Source organism: Marmota marmota, unplaced genomic scaffold (assembly GCF_001458135.2).
Source record: "Marmota marmota marmota unplaced genomic scaffold, marMar, whole genome shotgun sequence".
Classification (NCBI taxonomy): domain Eukaryota; kingdom Metazoa; phylum Chordata; class Mammalia; order Rodentia; family Sciuridae; genus Marmota; species Marmota marmota.
The window spans coordinates 6919179-6933109 of record NW_025999925.1 but is presented as its reverse complement, the minus strand read 5'-3'; the positions used below and the strand labels follow the sequence as shown (position 1 = coordinate 6933109).

Genomic DNA, 13931 nt, shown 5'->3' with positions numbered 1-13931 from the left:
GGGCACCTTACACAATAATAGAATAGTAAGTCCAATGAAGTTTCCATCATCTATGAAGGATAGTTATTAATTATTGAACTTAGATTGAGAATATAAGAGAAACAGAAGATGGCAACTTCACAAAAAAAAAGGTGGGAGGAGTTCATTCCTATTTCATCTCAGTCCTAGGCTACCACTGGCCGAAGACTTGCTTTGCCTCCTTCTGTGCACAGACAAAAGGTAGATTATTAATTCTCTTAGTAAGAAAGTTCTGGAAATTTCCTCTACCTTTAAATACTACCGACTCCTTTAAAATTCCAATAGATAGTGTTGTTAATATTTTTAATAGATGGAGAAATTGAGGTATAGAGATTTTATATAGGACTTAGCAAATTGTAGAACTAAAATAAGAACCAAATACAACCAAGAGAGTCTTCTTTTTTTAATGGCCCCAAATTTACAATTACAGAACAGTTCAATCAATCCAAGAAGGTTTACAAAGCAGCATGAACTCTTTCCTCGTAGGGCAAGGGTAGTGATTTTTATGTGAATTGTCCTGTGTCTTCAGACTTGTAACATCACAGTTCTCAACCTAGGAATCCTGGCTAGCATTTGGAAGATCTCTGTTTTCTTATTGTACTTTAAAAAAATTAACTAACTAATTAATTATACTTTTTTTAAGCTATCAAAGTAACAAAAGTCCACTGCTCCTCAACCTGACCGGAGGCATTTGGGTAGGCAGTTTTAAGTGAGATAGAGGTAGCCTATGTGCCAACTCCTCTCCCTCTTCCCATCTGTCTTAATGGTAGACATGATCTGGGAAATAGAGAAAACCCTATAACTCTTAGGGAAGGATTGTGGGCTTTAGATACTAAATAATCAGCTCAATAGGATTGACTTATAAGAATAAACTTACTTTGGATGGTCTCCCATAATCAAAGAGTCCATAGCAATGTTTTTCAAACTGGGTCAAAACCCATTAGTGGGCCATAAAAATCAATTAGAATGGTCACAACCAGCATGTTTTATTAAGTAGGATGGAAAGGAAAAGAATATAAAGTATCAGAGTGGATCACACACATTTTACTCCCTGGTTTATGTTATATGTTTTACTGGATCATTAAATAAATGGTGTTTCTTATGGGGTGTCACGTTCAGAGAGGTTGGAAGCCATTTTTCATAGCACTGTATCTGTCCCTGGCTGATTGCTGTGTCATATATAACAGTTCATATTTCATCCTCCTCGGAAGCCTATCATTTCTTAATTAAAGTTCGAATTACTTTTCCTGTTTTTTTCCCCCCATGGTGCTGGGTTTTGAATTCCAGGGGCACTCTACCATTGAGTTACATCCCCAGGCCTTCTTGTTTTTTTTATTTTGAGATAGGGTCTCATGAAGGTGTTAAGGTTGGCCTCAAACTCGAAATCCTCCTGCCTCAGCCTCCTGAGTCAGGATCACAGGTGTGGGCAACCAAGTCTAACTGAATTACCTTTCTTCGCTGCAAAGATTTTCATAATACCTTAAACACAGTGGGTGCTTAGGAAACCTGTTTGAAATTTCTTTTTTCTTTTTTGCTTCTAACTAAACTTCTAAAACATACTTTTAGAACTGTCAAGTGCTATTTGTAATTCTACTTTGTTTAGCTGATACCAATTATATGTGTAGGCTGGCGTTAACACAAGCATTGCCTTCTAACCATCTTTTCCTTATTCGTACGTACTGGGGCCCAAACATAGAAGAATTCACCAAAAATAATTGTATTGTGACTACTGTGCCGATTTGAATTTTTGTTTTTCAAAGAGCTCTCTCAGCTGCTGCTCCGTGGTGGCTTCCTTCTGCTGCATCAACTCGGCAGTTCCTTTGGTCACGCCCCAGGCATCCGGCTTTGACAAGGAAGGGTTGTAGGGCCTGCCGGAGGCTATCCGAAGATTCTGCCAGTATTCCTTCCTGGCCCTGCGAGAACAAAACACATATCAGACTCCTCCCCCAGCATGGGGCTCTAGGTCACCAGAGCCTGAAGCCATCTTTGACTCTGAGAGTATGTCCATTAAAGCCATTTATTAATTCAGACTAAGACCTTTAACCCTCCCAAGAATATGTAGGTCTACATAGGGATCAAAAACTTAAGAGTGGGGATATTTTCCTTCCAGTTGATGCAACCTCTCTGTCCCCACATTGTGACACTCTACCTCATGGACTGGCTCAGTCCACAGGTTTTGCTCATCTCCAAACCCAGGATGGCTTTGGCATCTATAACCTGTAGATTCATTTCAGTTCTTCTTTCAATTCCCATTTTCTCCTTCTATTTCAAACCTCACAATGTCTGGTAGCACTTCAAGAAGCCTTCTGCGCAAGAGTTCGACAGCTTGCTCATCTACCCCTACCCTGAGCTGTGTGAGACTCTACAGGCTCCTCATTACCTCTGGGATGAGGTCATGTGTCCTCATGGTCATGAATAATAAAAACACCTCTTCCTCCTGCTCCTCCTAGAGTGATGTCTTCTATCAAATTCTGTCTCTACTGTTCTTAGAATTCTAGTTTCTCCAGGCACCATCTTCTTTCCACCTCTCAGTACCTTCCTGCAGGCTGTTCCTTTGTCTGGCTGGGAATCCATCCCTCAAAATTCAGCTCAGGTATCAGCTTTCATAGACATCCTTCATTAATTCCCTTCTGTCTTTCGCTCGTGAAGGCCAACACTCAGCCCCTGTACTATACTGTGCAAGTCTCCATTGTTGAAATTGCTATCCATTTGAATGTCTGCCCACTAGGTTGCTCACTCACTGGGGTCAGGCCTGTGCCTTGGGCTAGCTTAGCATCCACAATGGTGCCTGACAGATTACTGTGTCCAATTAATGTCTGCTGAATGGAGCAGACCTGGTCCCTCTGCTTGGAGTGCCATCCTCTGCTCCCTTCCTTTTCTACCTAAGAATCTTACTTAGCCTTCAAAACTTGGCCCAAAATACCACTTCTAAAATATCTATTAGGTAGAGATACTTATTTTTTTCTCTTGTAACTTTTTTTTTTAATCCATGCCTCTACTGAAGCAGTTGCCACATTTTTCACCAGCGAACAAGTCTATAGACCAGAGATTACATATTTCTGTTTTTATAGTATCCCTAGTACCTAGCAAAATATGATGTTTTCTTTTGTTGTTGTTGTTTTAGTACCAGGGATTGAACTCAGGGGCGCTTAACCACTGAACCACATCCCCAGCCCTTTTTAAATTTTTATTTAGAGACAGGGTCTCCCTGAGTTGCTCACTAAGTTACTAAATTTGGCTTTGAACTTGCGATCCTCCAGCCTTAGTCTTCCCAGCCTCTGGGATTACAGGGGTGTACCATTATGCCTGGTGCAAAGTTTGATATGAAATTTATTTCCTTGTTTATTTATCTCCCCCACTGGAATGTAAACTCTGAGGGCAAAGACCTTGCCTATTTTAGTCACCATTGCATTCCCAGCTCTGAGTTTCTTGACACCGATAGACTTAATTAGTATTGTTACATTTCGGTTATATTTAACTCTTAAAAAAATCAACGTGATTCAATGTTAGTGTCCACCACATGGATGGTATTTTACTGGAGCACAAAATCACATTTCACTGCCACTTAGATTTTTCACATTTTATATTCTTAAGGCTTTCTCTAGAAATCACTCCATAAGGATGTTCTATAAACATCTCTCTGAGAAAATGTAAGGAAGATGACTAATTCTTCATCCTCACATGTAAATTAGTTGCACTCTTTTAGTGACCTCACGTGGACATAATCATAATCTAGATGTATTTGGGTTAGCAAATTGGGAGGTTCTTACCTTGCTCTAATCCAGGGTTTGGTGTGCATGTCCAAACCACTTCCCCAGCTGCCATGTTTTTCAGATGCTGGTGGCAGAAATCCCCTTTCTGGGGCCAGCTCCTCTGCAATTGCCCGGATGTGGTAGGGCTCAAATCCACAGCACCCACCGATGTACCTGACCCCGAGGTTGTAGGCCTCTCTGGCATATTTTTGAATATCCCATCTGGTTGCAACTCTGGGCTCCAATCCTGTAATAAATGACATTATGTCTGAATTATTTTTATTAAAAAAATCAAGATAAATAGTCTTAAGTAAATTGTAAGTTTTAAAAAAAAAGTTCAGAGTTTTGCTTTGGTTTTGATAGCTGGTTCCATTTTCCCTTCTTCTGCTATCTAAACTGAAGGGAGCTTTGGCAGTGGACAGAAACTTGGGGCAAGAGAAGAGGAGCTATGCAGCCATTTCTTTACTATGATAGAAGCTCTCTGACCATAGATTTCTTTGAAATTTACCAAGCAAAGCTATTGAGATAATTTAGAAAAATGTCTGTCTTACCAAACGGGAATTCTGGGAGATCAATAAATCCCTGTTTGCCGCAGTCGGGAGTGTGGTAGGCCAAGGGCTGGCTCATCAGGTAAGCTTTCAACCCTGCGGCCTCCAAGCCCTCTTTCATGAGCTTCACCGTCTGTAAACTAATTGTGGGGTCAAAGTGGCAGTTCACACCGACGATGGAGGCTCCTGCAAATGGGGAGAACATCTTAACTTTAGACTGTGCCGATACCAGTAGGCCCGATTCTCTCCTCTTCAGGAAGGTTGTATTTGGAATGATGGATTGGAAATGTAGCATTTGGTCCTCACTCCCCACAAACCTATCTCACCTGTGAGCAAGAATGATTACTAGCAGGCAGGAAGTGCTTTCTGCGAAAAGTGCTTTGAAGAGTCTGGTATAATTGAAGTGTCACTTATGCGCACTGGGCTGTCCATCTTTTTTTCCAAAAAAATCATTATTAGAGGTTTTTTTCTACTTCAAATTTTAGTAGTCAATTTTTCAATGTTTGACATTATGTTGCAAGCACAATAATTTTTCAACACTCCCAGCTGCTAGATTGCACCTGTGTTTACCATAGTGCTGCTCATTTGAGGCATAAATGAATGTTCCCTATCACCAGGCCCGTTTAATAATTTCACTAGGCTTTGTGGCACAGTAACAGAAAGTAATTTAGGAAAAAAGTTTTTCAGAAATCTGTTTTCTAGAAGAAATTTTCTGTCTAGGATTAGTGGTTTGGAAAAAAAAATCTTAAAAATCTTTTGACTCGAGCTAATCAATACAGTTAACAGCCTATCAATCATTTTGACAAACTTTTCATTTACATTTTAGCCTTCCTAGATTCACAACAATATGGGGCTGTCTGCCTAAACCTTTCTTCTAAAATTTGTTGCTGTGAAGTTTGATTTAGTGAGATCAAAATGCTTTAGATACTCTTTTTTTTTTTCCCCCAGAACTTTCCTTATAGTCATTATATACTTAATTGGATCTGGACCAAAGATGCTTTATCATGGCACTTGTAAGACATGATTCTGGAAATTTCCTCCACTAGCTGATTTGAAGAGGCAACATGACATTACTCTGTCCTATCAAAATGGGAGGAATTCCCAGCTAGAACTTTTTCTTTTGGAGTTTTAAAATTTTTGGTAAAATAGACAATCATAAAATTGTCCATCTTAGTCATTTTTTGAGTGAACAATTTAGTGGCATTAGTTATATTCTCAATATTGTGCAATCTTCATCACTATTTACAAAATTTTTCATCACCCCAAAGAGAAACCCCATGACCATTAAACAATTCCCAATTTTCCCCTCCTCTTACATGTCCCTCATAACCACTAATTATGTCTCCTATATTGCCCATTCTAGATATTTTGTATACCTGAAATTATATATTTGCCCTTTTGTAAATGTCTTATTTCATTTAGTCTGTTTCCAGGATTCATCCTGTTGTAACATCTCTCAGAGCCACATCCCATTTTATGGCCAAGTAATAAACCATTGCACATATATATTACATTTTGTTTATTCATTCATTTGTTGAAAGTCTCTTGGGCTGTATCCATTCCAAAAAGGACCTTCTTTTGGATGGGCTCATGTCCTAAGATTTTGTACCTTATCATAGAGATACCAAGAATAAGGGCAGGAGAGATTCTTTTTGGATAGTGACACCACATCCAGATACCAGGAGCAACACCACTGATGCCACAATCTTTGGCATCCAGTATTCAGGGATAGGTGTCTCAGTGGTCCTGACTGAGCTGAGTCTGCTGTTTGTTCTTCATTCTTGGTCCACTTAGACTTCACTCCTGTCACTGACAGGTTGCCAATGACCTCAGTTGTGCCAAATCCAGCAGTGTATATCTCAGTAGCAAACAACCTCTACTGACCCTCCTCCTTTCTTAGCTCAGACCCCCACACTCTGAGTGTTGCTTTCACTTCCTTTGCTGCTTTTTGGGGTATTAAATGCTAAATCCTTTTCAATTCTGGGTGCCCAGGATCCCACTGAGTCATCTTCTCTATTTACACTTTCTTTTTTTGGTCCAGGGTTTCAGTGCAATTTGTATCTGGATCTCTTCCTAGTTTCTTTCTCTTTTCACTGAGCACTGCACTTGAATACTCACCAGCTTACCTAACACCTTCACTTGGCTCTTGACTACATTTTAATTAATTTATTTTTTGGATGTTGCGCTGCCAGTGTTTCTCTTTCCTTGCTTAACTTTATTATGCTAACTAATTAATCATATGTTGGCTATTTATTGGATACCATTATTATTTATAGATAATAAATATCCATATGTATGATTTATAATAATAGATATCCAATATATAACAATGGATATCCAGCTATTTATTGGATGCTGTTAGGTATAAGGTTCTTTGCAAGAGTTTGGAGAGAAAAATAAATACAGGACACAGTCCCTAACCCCAAGAAATTTATAATTAATCTCAGCACTTTCTAAGGTTTGGTCCATAAAAATAAGGTTTTACGATTAATTAAATTAGGCAGTGACTCTTTACTACATCTACTTCTTGAAGACTGACAATACATATGAATATATCAAAGGTTTTAATCAATTCTGTAGTAAAGAAATGTGCTTAACTTAGTTTAGCATAGCATTATATATTTGATCACAGAGTTCTATTAACATTTTTATAAATGGGAAAATGTCAACTGAGGATATTCCAAATGAGAGGAATAAATGAAAGGGTTGAGAGTAGGGAATGATCACTTGGGGCAGGAATGATCATGGAAATAGAATACACAAAGCAGCTCAGTGATAGAGTGTTTGACCAGCAGGTGTAAGGGCTTGGTCTGGTCCCCAGGACCATTAAAAAGAAGGAGAAGAAAAAGGAAAAGAAGAAGGAAAGCAGGAGAAGGAGAAGGAGAAGAAGAATTTGAACTAAACATTGAAACATTGGAAAATGTACTAGATGTATTAGGTAGATGCTTATTAATTACCTATGATGTGCTGTTCACTGTGCAAGGCACCAGGGTCTTCTGTGCTGAGCCAAGCAGACACAGTCTCTGCCTTTATGGATCTTATAGTGAGACATTAAATAGATAAATAGGAGAAAGAGGCAGGGTTGTGGAGGACATGCACAGTGTACAGCGATGTCAACAACAGCGGCCTCCGACTCTGAGCTAAAAGAGGAAGGATCAGATGTAGGCCAGGTACCTCTGCCAATGAACAGCGGCAATGACAAAGGTCTCTTCTGATCTTTTGAAAATAGTTCACTTGCTTCCCCCAACTCTGTTTTTATATGTCCCACAAAGAAATTGGGATTTTGTGATTTCATTAATAAATTTAAATATTTGTTATTGTTGAAGACAAGTATGAAAGAAAGTTTTATGAAAAATCGGGAGTTGGATAAGAATAAGAAAGGAAATAAATCACCAGTCAAAATTTCTCTGTTTCACAGAGTGAACAGGGCTCTTCCCCTGACAGTTATTCCTTATATTTCAAATGAGGCAGTTTTGAAAACAGTCAATGAGTTTATCCTAATTGAAATGAAATGCAATATTGGGAATACAAACTGAATAAAAAGATAGATTAGGTGGTCAGTGTTTCATATCAAAGATTTTTTTGATTTATTATACCAATTACAAAAAGCAAAGTACACTAGCAATTTATGAGAATGGAAAAACTTTGGCAAAGAGGGCAACAAACTTCGAAGTTATTAATATTTAAAGACCTCTACTTGAGGCAACTTATTCTAATGTTTCTTTTCTTTTCCTTTTTTGGTATGGGGGATGGAACCCAGAGGTGCTTTACAATACCGAGCTATATCAGTAGCCCTTTATAATTTCTTATTTGGAGGCAGGGCCTTGCTAAGTTGCTGAGGCTGGCCTCAAACTTGCAATCCTCCTGTCTCAACCTCTTGAGTTGTTGGGATTATAGGTGTGCACCACTGCACCTGGCTAATGTTTGTTTTGACTTGCCAAAACATTCTTCTCACTTCTAGGTATTAAATCACCAGCATAGATCCAGTTGCTCCTTTCAAAAAGCTGGTGTACCTGTGTGTGTGTGTGTGTAAACTTTTTTTCATTTGGAACTCAATAGTGATATTATTAATTATTAGCAGAATCGTAAAAAAAAAAAAAAGTAAATTACTGGTTTTCCTGTTAACCAAAGGAGTCTGTGTATTTTGTATGTTATTTAATATATTTTTTTGTTTCCATTTTGTTTGGTACTGGGAATTGAAACTGGGGTGCCTTACCACTGAGCTAGTCCCCCCACCCCTGCCCTTATTTTTTTAATTTTATTTTTAACTTGCAATCCTCCTGCTTCAGCCTCCTGAGTTGCTGAGGTTAGCCTGTACCACTGCACCTGGTTGTGTGTTATTTGAGAAGACTGTGTAATTGCAGACCAAAGGAAATCTCATCCTTACCTGCTTTCACCAGGCGCACTGCACACTCGCCAGGGGGCACGCCATGCAGATCTCCTTCGGGGCCAATGCACATGGTGGCTGCGACTGGTTTTCCAGATGTCTTTAAGGCTTCCACTGCCCACACAGCTTCTTCAACATGTTCGAAATACTGAAACAAGTTAAGGTTCGCATACTTTTAATCATGTTTTCCCACAAAACAACGAGAACATTCATTCTATAAAACATCTGGTGATAATTATGTTATCAAGCATTTTTAACACAGAATAGAATGGTATGGCGTTTTCTCAGTGTGAATTGCAGTCAGAAAGTTTGAAAAACACCATTTGCGTCAGCTGAATCAAATTTAGCAGAATCCTTAAGCTGGAAAAAGATTTCAAAAATGAAATATAACCGTTAACTTGTCATGATTGGCACTTAACCCCACACGAGAGCAAAAGGTAGAGAAAAATGCATCAAGTGTCCTTGTCTTATCTTTGATCACAGCTGTGTTTACCTCTGCAATAAGAAAGTCCACATTCTTCTTCATAAAGACTTCTAACTGCTGATGAAAGATTTTTTTAACTTCAGTTTCACTCTTGCAGCTGAGGTATGAAGGTGTCTGACTCACACCTCCTGCAACCAAAGCGTCTCCCTCATTAGCCACTTGCTGGGCGATGTCACAAGCTGCTTCATTGACTTTCTGCCCCTAAAATGGGTGAAAATAGGATACACCTAATTTCATGTGAAAATGAAAAAAAATATTCAGACTGCACTTCTTGGTTTTATATTTATGATAGTGATTTTGATTTCATCCCAGAAAAGGACGGCTATGGAGTGGGGCAATGCTTTACCAAGTTGAGTAGTTTCCAAAACAACACTAATAATAACGATAACAACAATAAATCTAATAGTGGTGTCTGAGATACAGCCTTAGGCCAAAGATCTGTGAGAGGGTCAAAGTTTTTACATGCAAGGATCTGATCTGGTATCTTCCAGTGCCTAAGCTGCATTGAGATGAGTGCAAATAAAGGTGGTGGTGGTAATAAGGACTGGCTAATTTATGATTAATAAGATTAAACTTAAATTAAAATCACAACAAATTCAGGACTTTTTGTTATTATTTTCTTAAATGATTGGTAAATGTATAAATCTTTAATTTAAATAAATAAATAAATAAAGATCTTTTCAAATTATATAAACAGTAAAACCTGGCCCTAAGCTGGTTTTTTTTTTTTTTTTTGTACTAGGGATTGAACCCAGGGATGCTTTTCCACAGAACTGCAACCACAGACCTTTTTATGTTTTATTTTGAGACAGGGTTTTGTTAAATTTCCAAGGCTGACCTTCAACTTGAGATTCTCCTTCCTCAGCCTCCCGAGTCACTGGGATTACAGGTGTGTGCCACTGTGCTGGGTGGGTTTGTTTCTGTTTTTTAAAATGGGGACTGTAATGCGCAGACTGGCCTTAAAGTCCTGGGCTCAAGGGATCCTCTTGCTCCAACCTCCTTAGTAGCTGGGACTATAGGCACACCACTGAGCCATCTGGGACTTAAGTACTTGGCTAGCCCATGGGAGGCCCTGAATTCCAACTCATCACCCCCCAAACAAAAAACAACAGGACCCCCACCCCTATCCTAAAAAACAAACAACAATAAAACCACCAAACCCCAGAATTGTAGATCATATAAACTCAAGGAATTTTAGAACTCTCTGTTCATATTGGAGATGAACAGCCTTGGTGGGGTAAAGGGTTGCCCAACAACACAAAGCTGGTTGTAACTGAGTCAGGCCCTATTCCAGGTTTACTGACTCCTTGGGTTTATTGTCTTTCCTACACTCTGTAAGACAGTAAGGAAGTACGAATTTGTAAGGATGCCCTCTTTACTCAGCAATTTAACATGAGACTGGGACAATGATTATTAAATAACTCCTCTTTAATCTCATTCATTAGATGCCTTTCTGTCAATTTCAGAGATTCCAGCTAAAGCCCAAGAGTGTTATTCACAAGTGTTTTTGTAGTAGTAGAAATAAAACAAAACTCTGATGAGGCTCCTATTTTTCTGAGTGATGTGGTGTATCTGTGATGCTTTTTACAGCATCTCAGGCTGGTTGTACTTACGGATATTTTCTCCAAGACATAGTTTCCCCTGTTCTCCAGCTTGTCTTCACTGGCATAGAAGGTGAAGGTCTGCATAACATTCGATCCAGCTCTAAGAAACTCTCGATGAAGCTGGCGAACTGGGAGATTGCACAAGGAAAGGTATAATTTCTGTTTTCAAAAGGCTGTAAATAAACGTGAAAACAACTACAACTACTTAGATTTCTAGTTGCTTGGTATTTGCACATCTTGGGGATTAGTAAAGAAGTAGATCTGTGGTCTCCTGGCAACTCCTACAAACCTGCTTTGGCTAGATGGATGGGTGCTTCTCTAAGTATGACTCCCCCTGAGACTCACCTGGGGCCAATTATAACTGCAAATTCCCCAAACTGCTCCAGACCCAGCCAACTTGAATTCATTGCCAAACTCAATGCTGCTTCCACTGGGTGCAAGAATCAGAGTTTTGAGCATAAATTTAAGCAGGAGAAATACGCTGACAGTTTCTGGATATCCTTTCAACTTCCATTTCTTGTTTTCCTTTATCATAAGGTTCCTAGATCCATCCTCTAGCCAATAATAGGATGTGTCTGGTCCCCATGACACAATATCACTTATATTAATTACTTTTATTTTATGGTCTTCAATGCCTCATTATGGTAGTGTTATTTTAACATTATGGAACCTAAATGAACAGTGTTACATGGTTATATACATACATGATTAGAAATTAACCTTGTCAATTTAGCATGAGAAATGCAAGTATTTGAAAATACAAAGCAAATCCTAAATGGTCAAGTAAAATTCTTCATTAGAATAATATGTCTGCAACAAAATAATTTGGGAGCAACATGTGACCCGAATGAACACGAAGGTTGAACTCAGTCAACTTAATAACAGTAGTAATACATATGTTGCTTATGATTCCCAGTTAATGTGGGTAGACATAGATGTCAATGTAAAAAAGTATTAATGTGGTGTAGAGCCCAATGGGAGTGTTATATAATATACACATACTCACTGTATTAACTTTCTAAAATCCCCAAATTTCTCTATTCCATCACACATTTGGTCCCAACATGGTTTGGATAAGGGATTTGCGGACCTGCAGCATATCCTTACCTTTCTTACCACCTAAAAACTTAGGTCCAGGCACCAGATATATAAAATGTTTCAGATGAAGTCCAACTTGCAAGGAAATTTTGGGGAATCTATGTCAATTCTAGCTACCACTCAGTCTAAATTATCTTTGCACTTACAGATAAACAGCTTCATTTGCAGAAAACAGCATGAAAACAGATTACTCCTCTTCTTCAGAGTATGACTGTTATACACACCTTTCACCTAGCCCCCAAAGGCAAAATACAATCACCATCCTGTGGGGATGGTCCTATGAAGGTGCGTTACAGGAGACCTGTCTTTTCTGATGCATCCTGTGGTCCACTGTGCTTGACAGAATTTGAGCTGAATGTTGGCAGAATCTAATACCATATGGGATTTGGTCTGTGGCAGAAGGGATTAAATTGAAAGACTTGGTATCATGGATTTTCCATTAATTCTCAAAAATCATGTAACTTCCCAGAAGAAAACATAAAGCAAATGCTTGACACACCCAGACAAGCTCAAAATAACAAGGAGTCAGCTAGCCAAGAGATAAAATGTGCTATTTCTATACTAATAGTATCAAAGAAAATGCCAGAATAATTTCTTTTGAGCTCCCGTAGTATGAAATGTTTTTTTTTAATTTTTAATTTTAGTTGGACACAATATCTTTATTTTATTTATTTTTATGTGGTGCTGAGGATCGAACCCAGATCCTTACATGTGCTAGGCGAGCACTCTACTGCTGAGCCACACCCCCACTCAGCCGCTGAAAAGCTTTTTAGAAAATGTGACATAAAATTAGAACTTGTGGTTTATAATAATAGTTTTATTTGGTCTACATGGCATGGTCCAGGCAAGAGTTAAGTTCATCATAGTGGTTTTGCCCAAGAAATGTTTTATCTGGAAATTCACCTGGCAAGTAGACCATAGAAAGCAAACCATGGGGATGTGTGAAATCTTCATTCAAGGTTCTTAGCCACCATTACACTGTGCTCCTAAAAGCCCTTTAGTGCAAAGCTTCTTCAGGTGCAGTCATTTCACAATCACCTTGGGGTGATGATTGTAAATACAGGTTCCTGGACTACTTCACAGGCCTAATGAAGCTGAATTTTCATAAGTGGGGCCCAGGAATCTGTAATTTTTAACAAACTTCACTGGTGAAATGACATGGTGAGATTCTCAGTTCTATATTTCTTTTTTACAAGGATAGAACACAGTATTATTTCTACTTCTTTTTGGAAATATGAAAGTTGTGTACATTTTCTGGGTTGTACCTTGTGAATATAGATCTTTCAACTTTGGGTACTGTTTAGGGACTGTGTGGTTTGTACTTCTGTTCTTCTTTGGAAGAAATAAGTTTTGTACTTTTCTAGCAGAAACAGGTTAATAAATGCAAGAATACTATCGAGAGGATACAACTCAGTCAACTTAATAACAGTAGGAATACATATGTTGTTTATGATTGCCAGGCGTTATTTTAAATACTTCCCATATAACTTAATTAACCTTCCTAACAACTTTGTGAGGTAGATGTTAACTGTTCATGTGCATTGTTAGTTTCCATCATTTATCACTGAGTTTGACAAAATAAATATATTTTTAATGATCATAAAAAAAGAACTGTTCCTCTTATATAAGTCACTGAAACTTTCTCTACTTTCATCTCAAAGACTCAACATCTGTACAAGTAATCTGAGCATACTCAAGTCCACGCTTTCGTCCTGCCTTCTTACCTCAGGCATATACAGAATCTACTTAAATCCCCTTCTTCCATATCTGTCCAAGGCTATCCTATGAAACAAAGCCATCAGCCTCTCTCACCTCCCTCTTTTCCAGACCAGGAAGATCTTCTAAAATCCTTCCTTCCAGTATACTATCCAAACTGGTCAGAGAAGTCCCATCTCTCTCCCCTTGCTCAGTCTAGCTCTGTAACTGGAATCCATCATTCACTCAATCGCATGTGCCAGACCTTGATTGTTCTAAGGACTAGGGATACTTCAGCGAACAATGAGTTTGCATTCCAATACAGGTAGACAAATAATGACTAAT

At 38.6% G+C, this 13931-nt stretch overlaps 1 protein-coding gene across 1 annotated transcript in view; it reads right to left on the bottom strand.

The window, feature by feature from the left end:
- Positions 1-406: 406 nt before the first annotated feature.
- Bhmt (betaine--homocysteine S-methyltransferase) overlaps positions 407-13931 on the bottom strand; it is a 20251-nt gene continuing 6726 nt past the window's right edge. The window contains exons 3-8 of the mRNA XM_015497836.2: positions 10803-10921; positions 9199-9390; positions 8706-8853; positions 4322-4504; positions 3789-4017; positions 407-1931 (exon numbers count right to left, since the gene is read on the bottom strand). Coding sequence (XP_015353322.1) covers positions 1745-1931; positions 3789-4017; positions 4322-4504; positions 8706-8853; positions 9199-9390; positions 10803-10921 — 1058 coding nt within the window. The 3' untranslated portion in view covers positions 407-1744. The remainder of the gene's footprint in view (positions 1932-3788; positions 4018-4321; positions 4505-8705; positions 8854-9198; positions 9391-10802; positions 10922-13931) is intronic.